Source organism: Cupressus sempervirens, chromosome 10 (genome assembly GCF_028749045.1).
Source record: "Cupressus sempervirens isolate cs-2001-9-10 chromosome 10, ASM2874904v1, whole genome shotgun sequence".
Classification (NCBI taxonomy): Eukaryota; Viridiplantae; Streptophyta; class Pinopsida; order Cupressales; family Cupressaceae; genus Cupressus; species Cupressus sempervirens.
The window spans coordinates 74,218,684-74,244,818 of record NC_143127.1 but is presented as its reverse complement, the minus strand read 5'-3'; the positions used below and the strand labels follow the sequence as shown (position 1 = coordinate 74,244,818).

Here is a 26,135-nt window from a genome sequence, read left to right as displayed (position 1 = left end):
CATAGCTGAATAATGTGTGGAGTTTCAGTTTCTGTTTACCAGTATACTTCAAGTGTATTTTATCATTTGACCTACAAGTCAACCCGTTTGTTCCCCGATAGCATTATCCTTCCATTAATTAAAAATAATATTCTAAGAATAACTTAAGAGTAAATACTTTACTCATTAAATTGGTCATCATTGACCTTTAATTAGATTGCTCTTTATTTAACTAAGATCCATATTCTAATTGATTAACTTTTCTTTAGTGTTACTTCAACTTTTCAAACTAAACCCAAGGATCATATTCTTTTAAATTATAAGAAAGCCAATTACTAGTCTTCGAATAAGAAGATTATAACTTTATGACCAATTAATTCAATCAATTAACATAGGTACACAATCCATGATCTTTTATCATTCTAATAATACTTAATTAAAACTCAATTAAATATTACTGAATTTAAGCCTTTTAATATTAATCGTTATAACAATTAAATCATCACTAATAACCATTAAAATATCTAAAGTCATTATTCAAGTCATTAGAATAGGACTCATCAACTTCGATGTAAATACTTCACAACTTCACTAGAGGAATCGATATTAGCATATCAATTAGAACTTTATTAATTATTAATTAAATTTAATTAACTCGAATTAATTAATTTAATTAATAATTACATAACCATACCAACAACCCAATAAATATCAGTTGATTAATAACTAACTATAATTTGTACGTTAAAAGTCACAAATACTCATATTCATAGTTCAATAATAATAACTTGTTAATATTTAATAACAAGCTATATTGGGAATCTTATTAATAAATCTATAATGACCACCTTCGTCATTCTTTCAATGAACACTAATATTTCTTTAACAAATTTGTATTATTGATGCTCATTTAGACCATTATGCTATTATTTATTAATAATTTGCTAGACCCAACAAACATTAATAAATAGTAGACTCGTCAAAACTATTATTAATCAATCTAGAGAAACCTTACAAAGACTTCATTAGTTAATATTTAACTAACTCTTAACACCATTAAGGTATATCAATAAGTTATTTAATAATACATAATGTATTAATCAATATAATAATAATTCAAATCGTAGCTATGTTATAAAAATGTTGTAATGTAACAATGACTCCTTGTCAATTTAATAATACTTAATCTAAATCCAATATCATTAAAATTTGAGTCTCTTAATTTAAATCATTATAATAATCATCATTTTTAAGGAAAATCCATATTCCACTAAATATTAACTAATCTTAATTAAATAACATTTAATTATATTGATTAATAAAGTATATATAATTTCGCAATCTATACTTCTAAATTATTTAATAATAGCTCAATGAATATTCATCGATTAATGACTAACAATAATTTTGTAAAGAATCAACTATATTATAATCCATTATTAGTAAGTTAATGATAACTTGTTAATAAACAAGTTATATTAAAATTCTCATTAACAACTCTACAACACCGGATCCTTCATCATTTTCTTTCGAATATTAATATCTCTTTTAATAATAATCAACAAGTTCATATTTAACAATGTTAATACATTGAATTAATATTTTTTAACAATATATATTTACATTGACATTGATTTATTACCAAATATATTAATAAATTAAATCTTATATAACATTTTTTAAAATATATATATATATATATATATATATAAACTTAATAATATAATAACAACTAATTTACATCATATCATAAATCGATATATCCAAAATCGAATTACCAAATCTTAAATCACATATATATATTTATATATATATAAAAACTTAAATAGCAAATATAACACTTACCTTATACTAATGCATACGAGTGCAGGCTTCTTTTTAAGCCGCTGACACTCCATATGAGAACAGCATATGCTTTAAATAACGAGGCATGCGGCAGTAAAAGGGTCTATCGCGGGTACCCTGCGACCACAGTACCCGCTAACGCATCAAAATAGAGGGGAGTACGGGGGGTGGGGAAAATATCCCGCCCCTCATATACATATAGTTTTTATTTATCATTTTCCAAAAATGTTACCCATATGTTATTCGAAATTTTAACAAAGTTTGCCCATTGCAATTTTAATATCGATAATTCCATCAAAGCTAATACATATATATATATATATGTATATATATATATATATATATATATATATATATATATATATATATATATATGTATATATATATATATATATATATATATATATGTATATATATATGTATATGTATATGTATATGTATATGTATATATGTGTGTGTGTGTGTGTGTGTGTGTGTGTGTGTGTGTGTGTGCAAATTAGTATCTTCAAAGAGAACATATTCATAATGTTTAAACCAAAAAAGTCTTTTTAATTTGGTGAACTAAGAATTTTCTCTTTAAAGGTAATTGTTCTATAAATTATCTATTAATTTTTCTAATAGATTTGACTGTAGATTTTGAAACCCTTTTCAAATCTATTTAACAATTCGATTCTAATTCGAACCCAAATCCGATTTAGATCTAATTTCTTTCTTAAATTAAAACTAAAGTTTTTCTATTATTTTCTTCTCAACCAATATCTAGATTCTAATTTCAAAATTAAAGATTCATTCACAGAGAATATTCAGACACATATAACAGTCACGAAGAAGACAGGGAGAGAAAGAGTGCAAATAGAATATGCGAAAATCACGAGTGCACCTAGACACTGATGCTAATTTTTCATGCCTTAGAAGTCCATAGAAAAAAATCCCTTCCTTCTCCAACATTCGCAATTCCTCCAAGATCCAAGCCAACCGAAATTCCCACGTGACTAGAAGTGCTTGTAGAAGCATATGAGCATGTAGAAACATATGAGCATGTAAAAGCATATGAGCTTCTCAAATGCATGTAAGCTTTGAAGCTTGTCCAAACACACTAGGAGGGCCTCTATTTAAAGGCCTCTAAGATACATCTAGAATGTGTCTAGAAAGAACTAGAAGATAAGCATGACAACTAAGCATGAGTCTTCTCCAACCTTCTAGATGAGTCATAAGGTTGTAGACACCGTGTGCTCAAATAATATGCTAACTCTTAAGTGTAGACAACTTGTGCATTCTTAGAGTGCAAACTTCTGTGTGAACAAATATTAAAATAATACACAATAATTAATTTAATATTCACTTTATTTATTTTCAATTTAATTTATTAATTTTTAAATCTCATGCACTAACTTTAATAACTCCACTTGTTTTATCTTAATATATTTATATTTTAATCACATGTGCACATCATGCAATTTAGAATCTTTTAATAATTTAATATCTTTTCCACTTTTAAATTCATTTTGGAAACTTTAATTGCTAAAATATTTATTAACTTAAATAAATATTATCACATTTCATCATTGAAATTATAACTTTTATCTTCAAATTTAATTATTTTATTTAATTAATTTCCCAGTTAATTAAATAAAATAAATATTAAAATATCATATTAATTTTTCATTAAATTAAACCATTAATTAAATTTTTGAATTAGGCTTAATTAATAGAAAATACACTAAAGACTCATAAAATAAAATACGAAAACCCACCATAGCAAAACACATACAAAATCAAACCAAAAGGGTTAATATCACAAATTACGTCATCTGACGCATTCGGAGAGTACTCAACTCAAATACTTGTCCTAATTTCCAATTAGGACAAATGGCTTAAAGGGTTGGGATTTGGACTTGAGAATTTATCTCCCCTCTCTTACCATTGAGATAATGCGATAGGGTACACTCATCCTGGCAATTCAGGGAAGTCGATACTCAGTACCTGCAACCTACATAAAAACCACGCATGTACATACAATATATACTAGACTAAACAGACAATGGCAGGAAGTGGTGCATCGTGTAGATCCCGACTAACAGGTGACTACGACTCCCTTTCTTAACCACATCAGACACGCCATACATAAAGAAAACAAACACGCACACCATACACATGCAAGTATGGGGTAAGTATCCATAAGAAAACACATGTGACAATAAACCATCTAACTAATCATCTTCAATAAATTAAATCACTGAATAATCATCATGCATACATAAACTATAAAGTACCAAGTAATCTCATCATATATTAACTGAATCCATAGCACAATATCTGATAGTCTCAAAACAATGCTACTATTAACCATCAATATAAAACTAGCTCTAAAAGAGTTCGACATTGATAACAAAATACGAACCAGGGGCAAGCACTACATCTGATGCAGGAGCATCCAGTCGTGTAAGGGCAATCCTGTGTCACCCAAAAATATGCTTAGAGATAGTTTATGTTTAATATGTTTTCATTTCTGGATACCCATTTGGGTCAAATAAAGGTTCCAACTCTCACAGTTCCACTATTAGTTTTATGGGTTAGAGTTCTATCAACTTTTAAGCACCTTGGGATACATGTAAATGCCGAAAAAGTAGGACTATGTAATTGAGCCATAATTATGGTGAGTTAGAGGGTGTAAATTAGAGGGAAGGTTATATTTGTAATTTAAAGCACTCCAGAAAAAGAACCATGTCAAAAGGGTTCACGGTTAGAAAGTTATTGCAATTTTTTAGTTCTTGGAGACTTCCTAGGAGCGCTTCAAAATCAAATATGGGGCACTAAATGACCTCATACAGGGCCAAAAAATGGGGGACAAGAAGAGCTAGTCCACAGGGCTATAGAGCGCTTTGCGAGCTTTCAAGAAATGTAAACAGTTCGTCAATCGGAGTTATGGTTCAAATGTTATGCCTCCCGAAAGTTGGACTACTATTTTTGGATTCCTCTAATTTTACACCGACTTCTAATTGATTTCTGGAACCTTCTATATTGGCGGTGGATGCCAACTAGCATGTTCTAGAATGTATTTCTAACCCTAAACCATTTGGGGCTTATTTAAGAGCATTTCTGGCATTGTAAAGGCAGCTTTTAGTGGAGTTAGAGAGAGGGTACTATGTGGAGGATTACTTTCTCCAAAATCATACTATTGTAAGCCCATAGGGCATTTTTTATTGATAATAATATTTCCCTTTTCCTGTGTGTTCATTCTTGTCTTTGGATGTGTCTCCATCAATATGTCTTGTTATCTCCTTCTTTCATTACCCATAGGGTTAGTATTCCTAGGCATTCTACTATTTGCATTGTTACCATTAAACTTAGTTTTCTTATATTCTACTTCCTTAGTCCATAACCATGATAATTATAACAATAGAAATTAGTAATAGGTTTAAAAGACTTACCTGTGCAATTTCTCTTCATGTGTCCAACTTCAATACAAATGAAGCATCTACCTCTAAATTCATGTCTTACTTCCTTGGGTGGTTCATCTTGCTTAGATTTATCAACTTGCTCTATTTTCTTAGGTTCATCAATTTTAATTGTTAAATCAATTAACTCGACTTCCTTTGATATTCCAATAGATGTGCTTGATTCTACTTTACTCAGATCAGATTCTTTAGGGGATTCAATAACTGGATCTAGTTCTCTCCTGATTTCAACTTTCTTGGCCGATTTCTCTCCAATCAGATATCCAGGTCTTGTCTTGTCATAAGAAGGTCTCTGATGAAATATTTGTTGATCTATCTTCTCACTACTAGAATAAAGTTTTTCTAATTGTTGTTTAGCTTGTGTCAATTCTCCTTTCACAATAATGTTGTATTTCTCTAACTCAACATGTTCGATCTTGATAGTATCTAATTCAAATGTAACTTGACTTAACTGGAATCTTAGATCTACATTCTCAGTTTTCAATCTCGGTTCACTAATGCCACCATTTTTCTTAAGACTTAAGTTCAACTATTTTCAGTTCATGTTTCAAGATTTCATTTTCCTTCTGAAGATCTCCTACTTCATCATTGTCACTAGTCTACGCAATTGATTCCTTGCCAGATTTAAGATCATCAATCTCATCTTTTAGTTTGCTAATGTACACTTTTTCATCTTTGTATCTATATTTCAAAGTGTCTCTTTATTCTGTAAAAAGATCTATCTGCTCAAAAGCTTCTTCAAGATTCTTCTTCAATTGTTTCATATTCATTGTGATCTTACTTAAGTTGTTAAGCCTCTTCAAAGTAACTATGCTCTGATACCAATTATTAGAAATAGATAATATTGAGAGGGGGGGTGAATCAATATTCTACAAAATTTTGTCCACAACTGAATATTGTTACTTTCTTTATAACTTGCATATGAAAGTAAACCAACAATGTTGAATAGTAAATATAACCGTGCACATAGATAGCTCATAACACCATTATCTGTTAACTAGGGAAACCTTGGCCAAGGGAAAATCCTGGTGGGGATGATATCCACTAGATGAATCACTAAACAATAGGATCATGTTAAGGATATTGACCCTGTTAGGAGTCTATGAAGTACATATAGTGTCTCAAGTCCCCGTTAAGAGACTAGGCCTTGTTAGAAGCCTCAACCCTGTTAGGAGTTGGTAGAACAAATACAAGCTATGCAAGAAGAGCCCACTACCCTAACATGCAATAATACAATTCAGTTCTTCACAAGATAGGTATACATACAATACTTGCTTTCTTGTTGTAACTCGCATTTGCTCTGATCAAACATCAAATCTCGCATCACATAAGGCTTGCATGATAGTTCACATCACAATTACAACATCTCATCATTCCACATTACTTTGCATCTCTCACTCTAACTGTGCATTATAAGTTCTTTACTTATACATTGCACATTCACAAAGCTTTGCTCAATCGGCGTGCATGTGTTCGCACGCTCGACATAATATAAAACAACTTATGGATTAATATCCACAAAGTCGGCTTACCAAAATAATTCCTCAAGCCATACAGCTCTGTTTACTTATATGCTTTTTTTAGCTCTATTATATACTCGTACTGATATTTTAATCATATCTTGCATCGTATAGTCTGTACACATATGTGCACTTAACCACATCATCACGATAGTGTCACGAATCTTTCCTTAACTGTGGATAAGCTAGCTCTAAACGAGTCATCCGTACTCTTAAGATTCTTGCTCTATACTGCTACAAATTGTCTAACACTTAGACAGTTTTCTAACACTAAATGCATAAATGAAATACTGAATACATGTTTCCATAAATGACAACCATCAAGACATCTATCTAACCATATTGCCAACATTTGCTTCTTATGTCATTTGCATTTTGTGTATTAAGCATTGGGGCATTTTATGGTCACATTGTTTCAATGGTCTTGCATATCATAGTGCATCTTATTATGCTCTATTATAAATTAGGTTGCTCAAACAAAGAACATTTTGTATAAGATTTGCAACATAATCATACGTATTTCCTCTTAAAAGAAATTGTATTTCCCATCATGCTACTTCAAGCATCAAACTCTTTATCTTTGATTTTTTGTATGCTTCTTTCTTTGAAAAGTTGGTTCTTTTAGTTGTAACACTCTTTCAAAGGGGTAAACTTAGATGTGCAAGTCCCACCACCTTCTATTGTCAATCTTGCATTCATCCTAGGCAATTCCCTATCGCATTACCACAATGATTAGGTGCACATGTCATCACATTCCACTAGCTAATTAATTGTCTTTGAATCGGTTATTGAACTTCTTTTATAATTGAACAATTATCATATTTGCCTATTGGCATCATTTCATAATCAACTAATAATTTATTTTTACTAATTAATCATTAATTTTCAAACGAATTCATGCGCATACAATTAATTATGTAGATAATTGATTATTCATATAACAAATTTGGTAAATAAACTTCATATCATATAATGTAATTTTAAGCTTACTACCTTTTGTCAGAAAAAATGTCAAAAGTGGGTTCATTTCACTTGTGTAAATTTATTATCCCCTAAATCATCCATGAAAATATATTCTAAAGCATCTCAACCGAATGCCTTCTCATCTAAAACTTGTGGGTTCATTTCACTTGTGTAAATTTGTATTTCCTAAATCATCCATGGCTATTCTAAAGTATCTTAACAATTCATTTTCTTGTGTAAAACTTATAAATGCCCTAAATTACCTTAATCCATCAAATGGAAAAATAACATCTCTAAGCATTCACACTTCAAACAAGATCAAATCCATTACTCTATGTGACATTTTCATGATTATAAAATTTAAAACATTCAATTATTATTCTAATTCATTGCAAATAAGCCATGATGTTTAAAAACCTCATTATCATTAAAAAAAGAATATTGAGCCTCAAGGTGAAATTTTCAAAATGGTTATAGATAATAAACCCCAACCTCCATGAAATTCAATATAGAAGAGAATGCAGCTACACCAATGTTATGGTGATTAATACCAGTAAGGATGACCACATCTCGACGTATAAGAATTGGCATGATATATGAAGTTTGTGTTATTTATCCCTTTCCTAAAGCATTAATTGAGAAAAACCTTGTGATCACTTACAATTTGACCTCTTGGTCAAATGTTCACATAAGTTTGAGCTAAGCTAAGTCAAACTTCTTTATTTTGCGCATAGAGGAGCTTTTATCTAATGTCTTCATAAGTTAAGGCTTCCCACCTCCTGCTTGGTAAAAGGACTTGAAATGGAATTCTTGTCGTCATGTGGAGCCTAATCAAACTCAAAAGTCAATTTTTCACTTTATTCGGTGTAACTTTTCACAATTTTTTCTACCAAGATTCACATGCTAGGGGTCAAGGGGCAACACCCCTTGCAAGTCCTTGAGGCGGCATCTTAGGCACAGTCAAGGAGCAACGGGAATTAAATTTCTATTGGTCAAACTATTCTAGCCCTAATTTTGTGAGTGATAAAAAGCTTGTATAAAATGGCTTAGGGTAAAGGTTTCTACTATGTACGATGAGTTGTACAATGAGATAGTAATTAAGTTGTAATCAAGTTGTATAGATTTTACTATGCAGCAATATTGAGTTGTAAGGGATTGCAAGTTATAATCAAATTGTAATTATTGGATAATAATAATATTGGACTCACTGTTTTGTGGAAGTAGCCTAAAGATTCGATGAACCACATTAAATCTTTGTATCTTGTGTTCTCTTTTGTATGCTTTATTAGTTTCTAATATTAGTTATATTTGCATGTAATTGTTATTTTTTCTCTCTAATCTTAACAATTCTACCACTACTTATTAAATTAAAATTATGAATATTACTTCAAAAATTGTTTACGTATGGGACTTTTATTCTATCCCCATTTCTAGCTTTTTCAGCGTAAAAAGGACCACCCATTTGTAGCTTTTTCAACTTAAAGTGTATTGCAATCCAATCTTGAGCCTAAAATTGATTAGTTTCTTTTAGAAAGTAGCCTGCCAAGGTTTGTGTTTAGGTGAACATTACTTATTCACGTGAACATTGCTCACCAAGATGACCTATACAAATCTTTGATACTTTCAAGCATCATTTTTTAAGTTTTTCACTAGCACAAACTTCTTGGAATTAAGATCCGAGTGTATTTTATGTCCTCTCACTTCGCGTCATTTTCTTAATCGAGTGATTTATTTGCGTAAACAAAACCTTGGTTAACTTATATAGCAATTATTGAATGTCTTTAAAGCTTAGATATTTTTGAGCTATAAAAATCATTAATGTTCTTTAACGCAAAGTTTACTGCTCATTTCTTCTCTATCTAGAAAGTTTATTTTGTCCCCTTTGCTTGCTTTCGAATCCAAGCACAAGCCCAAAAAGTGGCCTAGGAATCTGGGCACCTCTAAGACCTAGTCAAACACGGGTAATGTCCCTTGCGCCACAAGCAAAATGCCACAGCAAGGGCCCATTTGGCTGCTGGTATTAGCCAATGCTGCATTCCTCTTATATTCGGACTTGGCATTTGTTAAGTGGGAAAAAAAAAAACTGAACATTTGATTTAATTCCAATTCCACTTCCACCTCTTGCAGTAGAATTAACAAATCCCCATTTCAGGCCAAAATGGGAATTCAAAACTCATATTCCAATTCTGGTTTGACACATCCAAACTGAGGATTTAAAAAATTTAGAATTTGTTCCTACCAATTCCAGTTCAATTCCAGTAAACAAATGGGCCAGTACAACCCACTCCCAAAAGACGTTTGTGCCAGAATAATTTCTCAGTCTCCTAAACCAAGGGTTTGGATGACTGCACCACACAAGAAAACTATTGAATTGTTTATGTCACTACACAACATTATTTCCTAATTTAGAAGTGTTTATGCTTCTTCATCTAGTCCCTCCCTCCAGTAAACCCTTTTTACTGAGTTGTTCCTCACCTATGGGTGGTTCTACATGCCTTAGGATTGGACCATGTTTGTGTTCCACCGGTTGAGAGGCTGCTAAATCTTCAATTTATAAAGCCAAAATGAAAAAATCAGAAACATAGAAAGCACGTGTATTCTGTGGCTCAGGATTGGGCCTCCTTGGATTGTTTCATTGGCTTAGGGGCCAGTAAACACACAAATTATGAAGCAAAAGATAATGTAATCCGCATTAATTCCATGCCGCCCAGTGATTAGACATTCGTGCTCCATTGACCAAGGAGGGCTATTGAACCCCCACTGTGCCAAGCAAGCAAAAACAAGATAGGTGAGCAGGGTTTTCAGCATTGTTAGTCTCTCTGCTCTCTGAAACATCGAATTTGTTTCCCATTTGCCAAAAAACAGTTTATGCTAAACCCACATTACCTCAAACATATCAACCCAAGCACGTGGCTAGTTAAACATGGAACAACTAGTGCATGGCATTGTGTACCCCTGCATCTAAAACTGGACCAACTCCAAAGGAATGAAGTCATAACCATATGCTATCACTGTAAACATACTTTTGCAGCTGTTCTATAATTACTTAGAAAAAAGATCAAAGAAATTTAATGATTTAGTAAAAGCATGGATAAGAATAAACATCATGTATTTATAACAACGGAAAGAAAAAAAAGAGATAGTTTTTTTTCTAATCCAGATGAAGTAAACAAAAAAAAAACAGAATGAACTAGTAAAATTACAGTGCCTGAAAGAGCAATTTCAGGTTTTGGTCAAATATGTTTTGAAAGTATTAATGCAACAAGAACTGTTAATCAACTTGACCAACCTAATTTTGCAGTCTCGATATACCAAATCAATATAACATGTACAAGTCATAATGTTCCAAATACTCAAATAACTCAATCCATATCACACAATGTTGTGATGCTGTTCTGAATTCGTTATGACATAAAACATAGAAGTCTATATTTCAAGCTATTGACCTGCCCCAAATAAGAAAGGAGAATCCAATAGCTTAGTCAATCAACGTTAGACTTACTGATTTTATGTTACCAGCATTTACTTTACACCAGTGAAATGCTGCTTTCCCCTCCTGGTGGCTTTCTGACACCACCTAAACAATCTCTATTTTCTGCCTTTCCATCAGCAAAAATATCACTTCCACTCATCTCTCTCAACTTTGCTCTACTCAGAGACTTCTCAGCAGAGTTTGATGGAGGATCTCCATTGAAAATGTTGTTGCCAGTCAATTCAGCAACCTTCTGGTCATGCACCTTTTTAATAGTCTTGGGTGTAGTCTCCTGACCAAAGATAATTCTGCTATGACCTCCAGCAGGCTGCATATGTATGTCAAATATAAGTAAAAAAGTGAAATATGATTTGGCTTCCAGAAAAATGCAACATTTATTTGCATCACAAAAGCAAATATACGAGTCCTTACATTAGAAACCTTTACAGACGTTCGGACATTTCGTTGTGCTGGTTCATTACTTTCATTTGCTTCTTCCTTACGCTCCCTATTGCGGTTTAAGGACCTAGGTAGCACCTCTGATGGAGGGCCAAAAATATCATGACCACTTAGTTCCTTTGATTTGGCCTCAGAGATCTGTTTCCTGACATGCATGTCAGAAGCTGTCTCCAGATTCCCACTGAGCTCTTTCTGTTTCGCCACTTCTGTTAAAGATGCTGGCTTCTTGGGTGAAACGCTTTCATCGGAGCCAAAAGATATTTGACTTATTATTCCTGCAGCTTGCTACACAATATTTGTACAAGGTAACTATATAAGAGAGTGCAGGTATTTAAATGTCTTCACTTTTCTTGTTCTAAACTCAAATAAATCTATAAAGGAAGAAAAAGAAATAAACATTTTAGATACATCTGATCAAAATTGTACCATCCCAGTACCTGGTAATGTTTTATAGCAGCCTGGTCTGGAGTAGACTTGTGGTTCACAGAATCAGATGCATCATTTGGATTCTCGCTATTAAATATTCCACTCCCAGTCATTTCTCTCCACTTTGAGTTTGAGCACGGTCTTCTGAGTATATGCCATTAGCAGAATATTTTAAAAGATATTGGGAGTAGATATAATACAGGATAATCAGAAACAAAGTAAACCATTCTTTATACTGAATTTAGCCCTCACTGACCCACATTCTAAGGTAAATCAAAACTCAACACAAGTAGCTTTCAAAAGTTTCTAACATAAAATAGCAGTACCAAACAATAACTGACAGAATCAAAATGCTCAAAATGCCGAAGAAAGACATCCAACATTATTAAGAAAATAAAAATACTACAACTGTATATTTGCTTCTTCAGGACAACATAATGCAGCAAACCAAAAAGACAGTTGAAAAGGTAAGAAAGAATTCTGTGGAGAACAAAATGGATATCCATCCTTAAAAATATCAAAATAACAAGAATCAGAATCGGATCGGAATTGGCAAGGCTGAATCGAATTGCCTATCGGCCATGAATCTGAATTGAATCAGCAACGAATCGGCAAATTTAAAAACCCCTTGAAATTTAGAGATTTTAACAATTTAAAACTTATTTTATGCACCCTTTATTGAATATAATTTAAACACACTACAACATCATCAAATAGAAGCTAACATACATAAACACAGAACATAAATGATAAATCCATCACTTACGTAACATTACACATAAAATGTAAATTGTAGCTGATTTTGGCAATTTTTTGTGATTCACAAAGGTAATTTTGGCAATTTTTTGCATGAATCAGCGATTCATGCGATGAAATCACTGATCTGGTTCACCAGTTCAAAAAAAAATCAGGAACCATGAATCGAATTGCCAAATCGGCGATTCAGGCGATTTCAAGGCGATTCACGCTGCTATGCAAAATATAATAAATTCACAACATAAATCATCTTCTCATACACAATGCAATTAGTCATCTACTGAAAATAAGATGGAACACATAGGAGAGATTAGTTAGCTTATGTATACATTACAAAGCCAAATGCTTGAAACATAAGGATTTGATGAGGCCCCTTTTCCAAAAAGCTATAGCAAGCTTGGACTACTCATTTAGCATGAAATATTAGGAATGGATCACAATTCTAGTATTGCAAAGCAACATTAAACCATGTTGAGAAAACATGTTCTGTAGGTTCTACAACAGTTTAAGGTGCAAGAAATTGTAATAGTTGACAAAATCGCACTGCTATCACAACAAAACAGTGAAAAGCTTTTAATCTTGGATAGTATTTTTTTATGCTTATTCAACCAAATGCTGCCATATGGAATGAGATAGAGAGAAAATTGTCTTTCCTTTCAACTTTAAGAACTCAAATTGTCCAATAGAACATAGAAATAATTTACAATTGCACATCACAGATTTATTACCAATTTGGAGAGGTAAAAGAAATTATTATAGAGGTTGCCACCTTAATTCAAAATTGTAATCTTTGACACGACAAGGTAGACTTTGTTTAACTTGCAAAGTTTCCTGCTTCTTGAATGATTGCAGAGCCACGAATCAACATGGGTGAACATTTCAGATGCTAAAATGCTATTAGAGCACAAAGGTTTTTTTTCCATGATTAAAATAACGCTGTGATCTTTCAATTGTCACCACCATAGACAAAAAAATACTAAAACATTACCAAAAGAATTGCTATACGAGCTGCAATGAGTGCCATTTATGTTTTTCGCACCATGAAATTTTCAAATTGCCCTTTGGCATCACTGGTTCTTACCGCCATACTTCAACAATTACTGATTCAAACTGATGTAACCTCTTTTCCACTTTAAAAACCATCATTCATTCCTCCTTTATAGTGCTTCAAACTAGATGGGAGTTGGGTTACATTATTTGGCATCTTCCATGCTGCACTTGTTACTGCTGTCTTTAATTTCCTAACACTAAAGGAAACAAAATCCTGCTGAAAGGCAGCTTTACAAGCTGCAACGAGTGCCATTTTGATTTCAGTTTATCTCACCTTAGAAGTTTCAAATTTCCATCTGTATTCAGTGATTCTCTCCACCACACTTTGGCAATCAGCAATTATCATGTTGCTTGTAGCCAATGTATATGCAGGCTTTTTTACTCTCCTCTCTGAGACAACGAATAATTGAAATAATAAACAGAATTAATAATGCATGCCAAATACAGGAGTAGAAATATATCTTTATGTATACAAGTCATGTGATTTCCAAGATCATAAGGCAAAAGAGAACTCCATAAATTATGTGCACATAAGAAGCCAAATGCTATTATCAAGGATGAATGGTGTGTACATAGTAGGCTTGCATGTATAAGCAAGCTAATGGAGGCAGGACTTTATAACCCGTTTTCGGTGCCTATCTTACATACATATAGCACTCGACGATTGGTTGAGCATATCATCCGTTAGTTTCTATAACTTCCTACAACTATCTGAGAAACAGTTGTAATTGTATTGCCATAACAACCTAAAACATAAAGTATCATTATTAATGACTTTGTCTTTGCTCATCCATCTCCTCGTGTCCTCATTTGCCATGTCTTCATCATCAAAATCTCATGTTTCCTAGTGTACTAGTGTGGTATCCTCCTCTTTTGCATGCCCAATCGCAATGCCCAGACCTTTGGCCATACGGGTCATGTCCTCAATTGTGTGGATTATTCCTTTGATTGTAGGAGTTGAACCTTTCGTGGTAGGGATGACAACCTCACTCATGGGGGTAACATTTCCAATGAAAGGTGCAACCATCGATGCTATGGGAGTAGCATGCTCAACTCCTCATGAGGGCGCGATGCAAATAATGGTTGGCGCCACCCTATGTGCCCTTAGTTGCGACCAAATGTGTGGTAGGTGAGAGTTGTGTTAAAGTGAACACAATATTTGGCACTATAGACCATTTAGCACTAATGCGATCCTCTCTAGTACAATGCTCTTTCCAATGGCTCCTTACTCGCTCTCCTCTCCAACCGCCTCATGCATCCCTCTAATTGCTTCACTCTCCCCTTCAACCATTTCCTCTATCTTTGCACTACCTACTCGATACAATGCAATGAGGAACCACTCTCACTCTCTAAGGAAGAGAGTGCCATTATATCCCTCTTCTTCTTTCATTGCCCGCATCTTCTTCCTCTATACTCACAGTGACCTCTTGCATGGGCCTCTCTTTTGGGAGGGTTTTGTTCCTCCGCCAATAGTAAGTGTTGAAATACATCCAATAATACATAGTTTACTTGGCTCCACTCCACTAACTGGTACAAATTTCCTCCATTGGACTAGTGTTTACCTATCCCCTCAAGGCTTTTGAGAACAATGCAATAGCAAGGTGTGGCATGCAGAATGTTTTATATCTGAGATGAAAAAATTACTTCATGTGTTTTGAAAGTACATGTCCCCAATTGTATACCCTTTCATTTATAAGGTCACCCATCAATTTAACCATCCAAATGGCAATTTTTGATGCCCTACTGGCTCCCCTGAACTAATTCGTCACTAAATTCATAATGCATTTCCACTCAAGGGAGACAATAAAGGATTTCTTAATCCCCCAATTGTTGTTATTGTTCCACAGCCTACTCCATTTTTGTTGGGAAAGGTCAGGCCTACGTACCAAATTAAGCAATAGTAAGGACATTTCTTATGAGGGTTTCATTGACAAATAAAACTTTAACACACCAAATATTGTGTATTCTGTAGGCTCAAATGCCACCATCATTATATGGTCAAAATCCCTAATTGTAGACTTGTTGGTATGGTTATCATATCTCGCAACCATAGACTGCAATACTCGTTCAAACTCCCTACGATTATATATTTATATTAAAAAACCTGGACTTTCTCAGCGAGTCCTTCACCGTGTGGTTGTCTAGAGTGCTTTTCCACCATGCTCTACACACACTACCAACACACTTGAATGTAAGGGTTTGCATAGTCACTAATTCACCCTTTTGAACCTTCCATATTTTCTTCTTACTACTTGAAGTGGCCATAGTTGCAATATTATTTTTTGTTGTTTCCATCTTTGTCCTTGATCTCATAACTACTCACGCTAGGGTCTTCGTGACTACACCATTGTACACACCTTTCCTATTATTTTCTTCTTACTACTGGAAGTGGCCATACATTCTTGCAATTTTTTTTCTTGCTGGTTCCAGCTTTGTACGAGATCTCAAAACCACCCACACTAGGGCTTTCGTAACTACACAATTGTGCCTATCATTCAACCATAAAACCCCCTTTATTTTATGGTATCATTCATATCATAGATGGCAAACTTGCCAGTTAATCATCGAGTATTTCAGCCCTGCGAGTTATTCAGCCAAAAACTCTCCAGAAAAACTCAACTGCAAAAACTTGAAAAAAGAAACTCACCCACACACCAATTCCAACTTTTAAACACAAAAAGGCCAGTTTTTAATTCTGTTTGTTGTTTGCAGTGACTTGACGTGTGAGTGGAGCAGGAAAGTAGTCTTCCAAGCCTTTGTTGGGTTATTGCAAAGTATTGGAGGCAGACTCAAGTGTATTTAAGGCGGATTTCAACCGGTTTTGCAATAAAAACCACATTCCCAGGTAGCTTTGTTGAGTTTACTTTTAATATTTTATGTCTTTTAAAAACTTATTATTCTTTTTCTATTGCATCTAAATAAATTCAAAATCATTCCTAAGTAAGTTGGAAATAATTTTGAATCGTTAAAAGAAGATTCAACATCATTTTTGACAAGTTTTGTTGAATCTATCACCAATTTTTGAAGAAGAAATAGTTAATTTTAAATAACAAACCCTAACAATTTGTGTAAATTTTTTTTACTCTGAATGATGTCTAAAAATATTCAAAATAATTTAGATAGTTTCCAACTTTGTTTAATTGTTTTTTTCTAAAAATTATCGTGTTTTAAATTTCTATGTGTAGTGCAGCAATTAACCATTAAATCAGCATGGCAAACTAGATGAAATGTGGCCACTAACACCATGCCCCTCAGGATATATAGGCACCCGGTCTGAAGATGTTAGGGGTAAGGCATGGAGGTATGCCTGTGAAGCATCAAATGATGCCTGGGAAGGTGATTTGCATAAGGTGTGAGTAATTTTTGGAGACGTAGACCACCTCAAATACCACATTGCAGGCATTAGGGAGCATGATACAAATACTTGTGACAAAAATAATGGAAAATATAAAAAGGATTTATTAATGCCCTACTTGTAGCTGGTGAAAAGGAAAAATTGCATGGGAAGAGGGGAAGATTAGCTATGAGGACAGGCCATAGCAAAAACCCAAGGTGCTCCTATTGACATTGAAGAAGAAGAAGCACTTGAGAACATAGTAGGCTCTCTTCATGGCGTGCAGATTTGCAAACAAAGTGTCTCCTCTTTTACAGCTTTTACTTCCTCTGTTAGAGTACCTAGTTCTTCACAGGCATCAGCATCAAGGGTAGGCAGTTATTTTGTGCACAGGAACACACCCAATCACAACTATCATTAGAGGCCACTAGATGGACGAAAGAGGCATGTGAGAAAACTCATATTGCATGTGTTGATTTTTGGCATTTCAACAATCTCCCATTGAGTGTTGCTGAGAGTCCCTATTGCCTGAATTTGATGACTGCAATGACAGTTTTGGGAAAAGGGTACAAGGACCCTTCTCGCAAGGATTTGAGTAGAAGGATAGTAAATCATCAGTATCCACTTGAGTTCATTTTTTAATTTTAATTATTATTTCTTCTTTATTAAATCAAAATTGTGTATTGAGACTTGATTTCACTTTGACTATGTAGGTTGGTCATTTATGTGATTGATAGGGCAAGAGAAGTGGTGGAGGAACCAAAAAAAAGAGTGGAGTAAATATGGCTGCGCCACTCTATGTAATGGGTGGGCAAATGGGAAGAATACGAATATTATTAATTTTTTGGTTGCTTGCAAAGTTAATGTGGTGTTTTGGAAATCTACTGATGCCTCCAACATAGTGAAAAATGCAAAAACATTGGCATTAATGTTGGGGAATGTTATCATGGAGGTAGCAATAGAGAATGCGATGCAAATCATCACAGATAATGCAGCAACATATGTGGCAGCAAGTAATTTTAAATTATTTTGTTGCATATAATTATCATTAAATATTGTAAAATGTTATTTATTAGTTTAGATTTGATGTAAAATATGGAAAGTTGGAAACTAATTATTGATTTTTTATTAATATGTTAGGTAGAATCCTCCAAGAGAGGCACTCTTTTTTTGGACACCTTGTGCAGCCCATCTCCTTGACCTTGTGCAGCACATCTCCTTGACCTTATTGGGTGATTTCAATTATGGAGATGCAAGGCGAGTGACAAAGAATATCTATAATCACCCTTGGGTTCTAAATTTGATGAGACAATTCACTAAAAGGAGATATTTGGTGAGATCAGTTGTCACAATGCCTGCAACAATTTTCTTGACATTGTGAGTCCACCATGGCTTGACTCAAGTTATTCAAAGAAGTGTGAAGGTGAGGTTGTATCGTTCATAATCTTTGACCAAATTTTTTTGGTCAAGGCTACTAAGACTGTGAAGGGAGCTTCAAAACATTAATTTTTAGTTATTCTTAATTCAAGTCTCTCATTATTTAATTTGTAACTTACTACATTAGTAACTTCATAATTAATCTTTTTGTAAACTTATTTGTATTTTTCAATTTTCAATTATAGGTGTAAGAGCCCTCTGGTTAGACTTATGTGCTTAGTTGATGGGGATCAAACCACACTAGGGTGTTTTGTTAGGAACCTGTGTGTTCCTTCTGTTTATTTTGTTAGAGTAGTGTTGTTGGACGCATATGCTTTGTAAGTCGTCCCGTGAGTATATTTTATTATCCCACATGCATAGGTAGTATTACTTTTCTAGATCGTACTCAGTATATAAGAATAGGTTGAGGCCCTTGATGGGCACGGACGAATTTATTGTATTGAGCTTGCTCAAAGGAGGTTACCCCCTCGAAGTGGCCTGCGATCAGTAGATTCATTCTGAGTTCTGCTATCACTTTGTATTCTGTTATTTCGAGCATTCTCACGATATTGCTATAAGGAGGTTCTTCACATCTGGTATCAGAGCACTCTCTTGGGCTCGCTGGGTGGAAATTACATCAAATTTTTTTTTCTGTCGTGGCCTTCAGGTTCCTCTCACTTCTAATATCTCTTGTTATTGCAATAACTCTTTTCAGTTGTTCTGTCTGTGAGTGAATTTTTCTAAGTCGACTGTTCGAAAAAAACAAAAAAAAAAAAAAAAAAAAAAAAAAAAAAAAAACCTTGCTTTATGGTTGTTACGCGTACAGGAGCAAAAATCATGGAAGAGGAAATTGCATCCCTCAAAACCAAACTTCAAGATCTGGATGACAAAATTCTGGGTCTTAACTTTCAGCAGTCAGCCATGAGCCGAAACCATTCAGGAGATACTGGGTCCTCTTCTGGCAATTTCCGTGGACCAAAGCTTGATTTTCCACGCTTCGATGGTTCTGATCCGACTGGATGGATCTATAGGGCAGAGCAGTATTTCAGCTTGCATAATACTTTGGATAACCACAAAGTCTCCCTTGCATCTTTTCATTTGGAACATGAAGCTCTTCAATGGTTCCGTTGGTACATCAAGGCTAATGTAGGCCCAACGTGGAGAGAATTGTGCACCCTCATTTTGGAGCGCTTTGGCCCTAGTTCCTTTGATGATTTCACAGGAGCACTCACTAAACTGCGTCAAACATGCACTGTAAGAGAATACCAGACAGAGTTTGAAAAATTAGCTAATTACACAGAGGGCTTGTCTGATGAATTCTTCCGTAGTTGTTTTGTCAGTGGTCTGAAGGATGCACTTCGCTCAGAAGTCAAAATGTTTCGACCTACTACAATGATGGAAGCCCTTGGGTTGGCTAAGTTAGCGGAAGACAAGATTAGTGCTCTACAACGCTCCAGATCTAATTTTGTTCCATTCAGAAATACAAGTTCTCACAACCCTCCAGTCATACCAGCTCCCAGAACTACTCCGATCAAGCACTTGTCTGAAACAGAGATGCGAGTCAAGCGAGACAAAGGGCTTTGTTATAATTGTGATGAGAAATGGTCTCGGGGCCATAGATGTGTTCAGCAAAAGCTCTATCTCTTGGATGTGGATTCTCCACCGGAACTGGAAGAATATGTAGATGCTCAGGAAACAGTGGATGATGAGGTTGAGCCTCACCAGCCTGAACCTCCTTCACCAGAAGCTCCACCAGAGATATCTGTCCATGCTTTGGCAGGAGTCACTACTCCACAAACCATGCGGGTCCAGGGTTTCTTCAAGAAGATCCCTCTTACTATACTCATTGATTCTGGTAGCACTCATAACTTCATTGACCCACGAATAGCCAAACAGGCTGATTGCTTTATCCATCCCTACTCTAGCTTTGAAGTCATGATTGCCAATGGGGGCACTTTACCTTGTAAAGGGAAATGTCGCAATGTGCGTCTCTCTATTGGAGATTATAACATGCGCTCTGACATGTTTGCCTTACCCTTAGGTGGCTGTGATGTGGTTTTGGGTGCCCAATGGTTACGCACTCTTGGCCCCATTCTCTGGGATTTTGCTGAACTTTGGATGCAGTTTTCAGCCGAGGGGCACCAACACACTTTGAAAGGCTTACAACCAGGGTCTCTCAGCATCATCAGTTCACACCGTATGGAAAAACTTCTTAAGAAGAATTCACATGGTGTCATCGCTCAGCTCCATTCCATTCAGATGCAGCCATCAGCAGTCTCTAGCACTCCTGCCGATCTCCAACACATTTTGGACAAGTATTCTGGTGTATTTGCTGAACCTGTGGGATTACCTCCTTCTCGTCCAGAGGACCACCGTATTCAGCTCCTTCCTGGCAGCGTTCCGCCCAACATCAGGCCCTACCGCTACCCATTTCATCAGAAGACCGAAATCGAGATACTTGTCCGTGACTTACTGAAGCAAGGTATTATTCGCCCTAGTACCAGTTCCTTTTCTTCTCCAGTTCTGCTTGTTCGCAAAAAAGATGGGTCATGGCGACTCTGCATTGATTTCCGAGCACTTAATCATCTCACTATAAAGGACAAGTTTCCCATTCCAGTTGTTGATGAACTTCTTGATGAACTTCATGGGGCTCATTTTTTCTCCAAGTTAGATCTTCGTTCTGAGTATCATCAAATTCGGGTTAATAAGGAGGATATACCTAAAACTGCCTTCCGCACACATGATGGTCACTATGAATTTTTAGTCATGCCCTTTGGCCTCACGAATGCTCCTTCAACATTTCAGGCAGTGATGAATAACATATTTCGACCATACCTCCGGAAATTCATTCTGGTCTTCTTTGATGATATCCTCATATATAGCAAAACTTGGGCTGAGCATCTCCATCATCTGGAGCTTGTCTTGCAACTTCTCTCTGATCATCAACTCTGTGCAAAACTATCTAAATGTGTGTTTGGCCAGGAGGAAGTGGAGTATCTCGGGCATATTGTTGCACACCATGGAGTGCGGGTGGATCCTACAAAAATAGATGCCATGAAAACTTGGCCGCATCCTAAAACTCTCAAGAGCCTTCGGGGTTTTTTGGGGTTGACTGGCTACTACCGCAAGTTTGTCAAAGATTACGGGAAAATTGCAGCACCATTGACAGCTCTGTTAAAAAAGGATGCCTTCTCCTGGACCCCTGTTGCTGAGACTGCATTTGAACAATTGAAACAGGCTATGTGCAGTACACCTATTCTCGCGATGCCAGATTTTTCCAAACCCTTCACTATTGAGAGTGATGCTTGCGGCAATGGATTGGGTGCTGTTCTCCTGCAAGATGACCATCCTATTGCGTTCACTAGCAAAGCCCTCTCTGGTAAGAATCTAGCCCTCTCTACTTATGAAAAAGAAATGATGGCTATTTTGCATGCTGTACAGAAGTGGCGGCCATACCTCTTAGGGAGTCATTTTTGCATCAGAACCGATCACCAAAGTCTGAAATACTTCCTGGAACAACGAGTATCCTCTCCTACACAACAGAAATGGGTCAGCAAACTCATGGGGTATGATTATGAGATCACCTACAAGAAGGGTAAGGAGAATATTGTGGCAGATGCTCTTTCTCGCACATTTGATAATCAAGCTTCCCTTTCCGCTATTTCTATGCCCATTCCCAATTGGTTAGCGTCTGTTCAGCAGGGCTATGACAGTGACTCTTCTTTATCTCAAATCATTCACCAGCTAGCCAATAATCCTTCTGCTATACCACATTACTCTTGGGATGGTGCTTCTCTTCGATACAAGGGTCGGCTAGTGCTTCCTCAGAACCCAGCTCTACATCAGGCTATTTTTTATGAACTCCATGCTTCTCCTTCAGCAGGGCACTCAGGCTTCCTCAAAACTTATGAGCGAGCAAGGAGAAACTTCTTTTGGAAAGGGATGAAACAGACGATTCAACAGATGGTGGCTGAATGTGATACTTGCCAACGCCACAAGGGTGAAACGACCCTCCTTCCTGGCTTGCTCGAACCATTGCCCATCCCTACACGGATTTGGACTAATATTTCTATGGATTTCATTGAAGGGCTTCCTAAATCCGGTGGCAAGACAGTGATCTTGGTTGTGGTTGATCGTCTCTCGAAATATAGTCATTTTTGTGCCCTCAGCCACCCCTATACTGCCTCCTCTGTTGCACAAATCTTCATGGACCAGATATTTCGTCTTCATGGACTCCCTTCTTCCATTGTCTCTGATCGTGATGCAACTTTTACCAGTCATTTTTGGACTGAACTGTTTCAGAAAACTGGCACCAAACTGAAGATGAGTTCGGGCTATCACCCACAAACTGATGGTCAAACTGAAATTGTCAATAAATGCTTGGAAACTTATCTTCGTTGCTTCACTTCCGAACAGCAACATCAGTGGGCCAAGTGGCTCCCTTTAGCTGAATGGTGGTACAATACCTCTTACCACACTGCCTCTAAAATGACTCCATATGAAGCAGTCTATGGTCAGGCACCTCCAGTGCTCCTTCCCTACACTCCCAACAGCTCACCAGTCCAGGCAGTTGACATAGTTCTCCGCAGCAGGGATCAGATTCTTCGTACCTTACAAGATAATCTTCACATGGCCCGTAATCGGATGAAACAGCAAGTAGATCAACACCGTTCTGAGCGCTCATTTCAAGTTGGGGATATGGTTTTTCTTCGTCTACAGCCATACAAACAATCCTCCCTAAAGCTGAAAGGGCGTCATAAGCTGGCCCCAAAATTTTATGGGCCTTATAAGGTTCTGCAGAAGATTGGTTCAGTTGCTTATAAACTGGAACTTCCTCCTTCTTCCCGCATTCATCCAGTCTTTCATGTTTCTTGTCTAAAGAAAGTTCTGGGTACCACTGTCAGAGCACAAACTACTCTCCCTGAAATGGATACGGAAGGATCCATTATCCTGGAGCCGGTGGCAATCATTGACCAGCGCACTCGCCAGCTTCGCTCTCGCTCCATCTCTGAGGTCTTGATTTAGTGGCATGGCATGCAACCAGAGGATGCTACCTGGGAACCCCTTCTTCAGATTTAACAACAATTTCCACACCTTAAGCTTTGAGGACAAAGCTTTTTTCTAAGGGAGAGGGGATGTTAGGAACCTGTGTGTTCCTTCTGTTTATTTTGTTAGAGTAGTGTTGTTGGACGCATATGCTTTGTAAGTCGTCCGGTGAGTATATTTTATTATCCCACATGCATAGGTAGTATTACTTTTCTAGATCGTACTCAGTATATAAGAATAGGTTGAGGCCCTTGATGGGCACGGACGAATTTATTGTATTGAGCTTGCTCAAAGGAGGTTACCCCCTCGAAGTGGCCTGCGATCAGTAGATTCATTCTGAGTTCTGCTATCACTTTGTATTCTGTTATTTCGAGCATTCTCACGATATTGCTATAAGGAGGTTCTTCACATGTTTTTAAGAGGCAATGGATAGGGCCAAAGAATCTATTAAAAATTACTACAGGGGGGGCGTATCCATATCTATCGTCATCATCGTGATTCTTTGAACCATCGTCGTGGCCTCGGAGAACCATAAATTCGATCCATCGTCTGCCAGCCCAGTTGTACGTACCGAGCCAACTGGGACAAACCTGAGCTCAAGTAGACCGATTAATGCAAAGGTCCTGTAACTGCACTCTGTGCGTGCTTTGGGCAGCCCTATATTTTAAGGCCGGCGTACGGAGATCTCTAGTTTGGAGCTGACTCCCCCTATTAAAGGCCTATAGAAACAACAGGGAGCGCCCCTTACAATTTTATAGGTACCTCAGTCGGCAAATTCATTCAGGGGGGATACACTCAATTTTGATCATATTTGGGAGATTATTGATAGGAGGTGGAACAATTGGCTCCACCAACCCATTCATACAAGCAGGGTACTTCCTCAACCCCCATTTCAAGTATGATGATTCACTTCAATTTTATTGAGACTAGGTTTCATTTTGTTTTTTTAGGTTGTATACTAAGACTAGATTTCACTTTTTTTTTTAGGTTGTATACTAAGACTTAATTCACTTTCTTTTGTTTCAAGCATGATGAAACCTTTTCAAATCCTAATGGAGAGATCATAGAGGACCTCTCTTTATGCATTTAGAGGAAATCTGGTGTTGCACAAAGAAACTTTATTCAGATCAATCAACAAATCTGTGTAAAATCAAGGGGTATTTAATTCTCTTCTAAGCTAGCAAATAAAGCAAGAGGCACGCAAACCCCAAGTAAATTGTAAAACATTTGCAATTTTTCCATTTGATAAATTATGTTTTCGCATATCTCAATGCTTTATAGCTTCTTAATATTTTATTTTGTAGATTCCTTGTGGCAAAGTTGGGGTGGAAATAGCCCCAATCTAAAGCAATTTGCTCTCAAAATTGTGTGCCATTGTGAGCGCAATTGGAGCTTATTTGAGTCCATCCACACAAAGAAGAGAAACAAGTTAGCCCAAAAATGCCTCAATAACCTTGTTTATGTGCAATATAATCTTAAGTTGCACATAAAAGACCCAAGAAGTAGTATTTGGTCCAATTGATTTGGACAATATAGATCCTTACCTTGATTGGATGGCACAGGAGCAGCCTTCATTGTTTATACAAGATGACATCACTAATTTGGAGACATGAGCCATTCAGGAGGAGGTGTATTGGATCTCACATTGGATGACATTAAGGAGGACAATGAGTAGCCAATGCCAGAGGCAGAAGGAGATACATCCAGGATAGAGAGGGAGTCAACAAAGATACTGAGCGAGGAGGCACAATCACACCCAATGCAAGGTTTCACTTAGAGGACTAGAGGACTAGATCCTCTCCCTTATTTGCTAGTAGAGATAGAAAGAGGAAGTGTTAGTATAAATACTTAATTAATACTACACTTTACTTAAGTTTACTTAGGTTAAATGCATTATTTTATTATTTACCATATAGACACCTAGGAGTATGCGTAGTTATATGAGTTGTCTTGTTGACAACATAGGAGTTTGCATATTCATCTGAGTTGTCATGTAGACAACACAGTTGTCCGCACTCTAATTAAGCACATGGTGTCTACAACATCTCTTTACGAGATACACCTATGTAAACTTATCCTCTCATCATCACACTAACTCCTGTGCTCAATGGAGGATAATCCACTCTTGGTGGACATGTGCTTAGTTGTAAGGTTTATCACTTTGTTGACTCCTAGTCATTCTAGATGCCTTTATATACAGGCACTTATAGTGTGTATGTACACATATGATATTCTCATTATTGTTATTCTGATCATTCATTATTGGTCCATATTGCGCTAGTGCTTGAGCTTCTTGATCTTGGTGTTATTTTGCCCCAAGGTAAATTCTTAGAGGAAAATATAATTGTAATGATGTATTTACTTCTAGTTTTGTAGAAACAATTTACTATTTTTTTTCTAGTCATCGACAC

The 26,135-nt window shown here is 36.0% G+C and overlaps 1 protein-coding gene across 2 annotated transcripts in view; it reads right to left on the bottom strand.

Annotated features, from left to right (window-relative positions):
- Positions 1–11,036: 11,036 nt before the first annotated feature.
- LOC149532654 (uncharacterized) overlaps positions 11,037–26,135 on the bottom strand; it is a 30,152-nt gene continuing 15,053 nt past the window's right edge. Inside the window, exons 3-5 of one of the 2 annotated variants that reach the window (XM_089807735.1) lie at positions 12,134–12,266; positions 11,670–11,981; positions 11,037–11,565 (exon numbers count right to left, since the gene is read on the bottom strand). In XM_089807735.1, coding sequence (XP_089663861.1) covers positions 11,293–11,565; positions 11,670–11,981; positions 12,134–12,266 — 718 coding nt within the window. In that variant the 3' untranslated portion in view covers positions 11,037–11,292. The remainder of the gene's footprint in view (positions 11,566–11,669; positions 11,982–12,133; positions 12,267–26,135) is intronic. The other variant, XM_089807736.1, reaches the window with a different exon arrangement.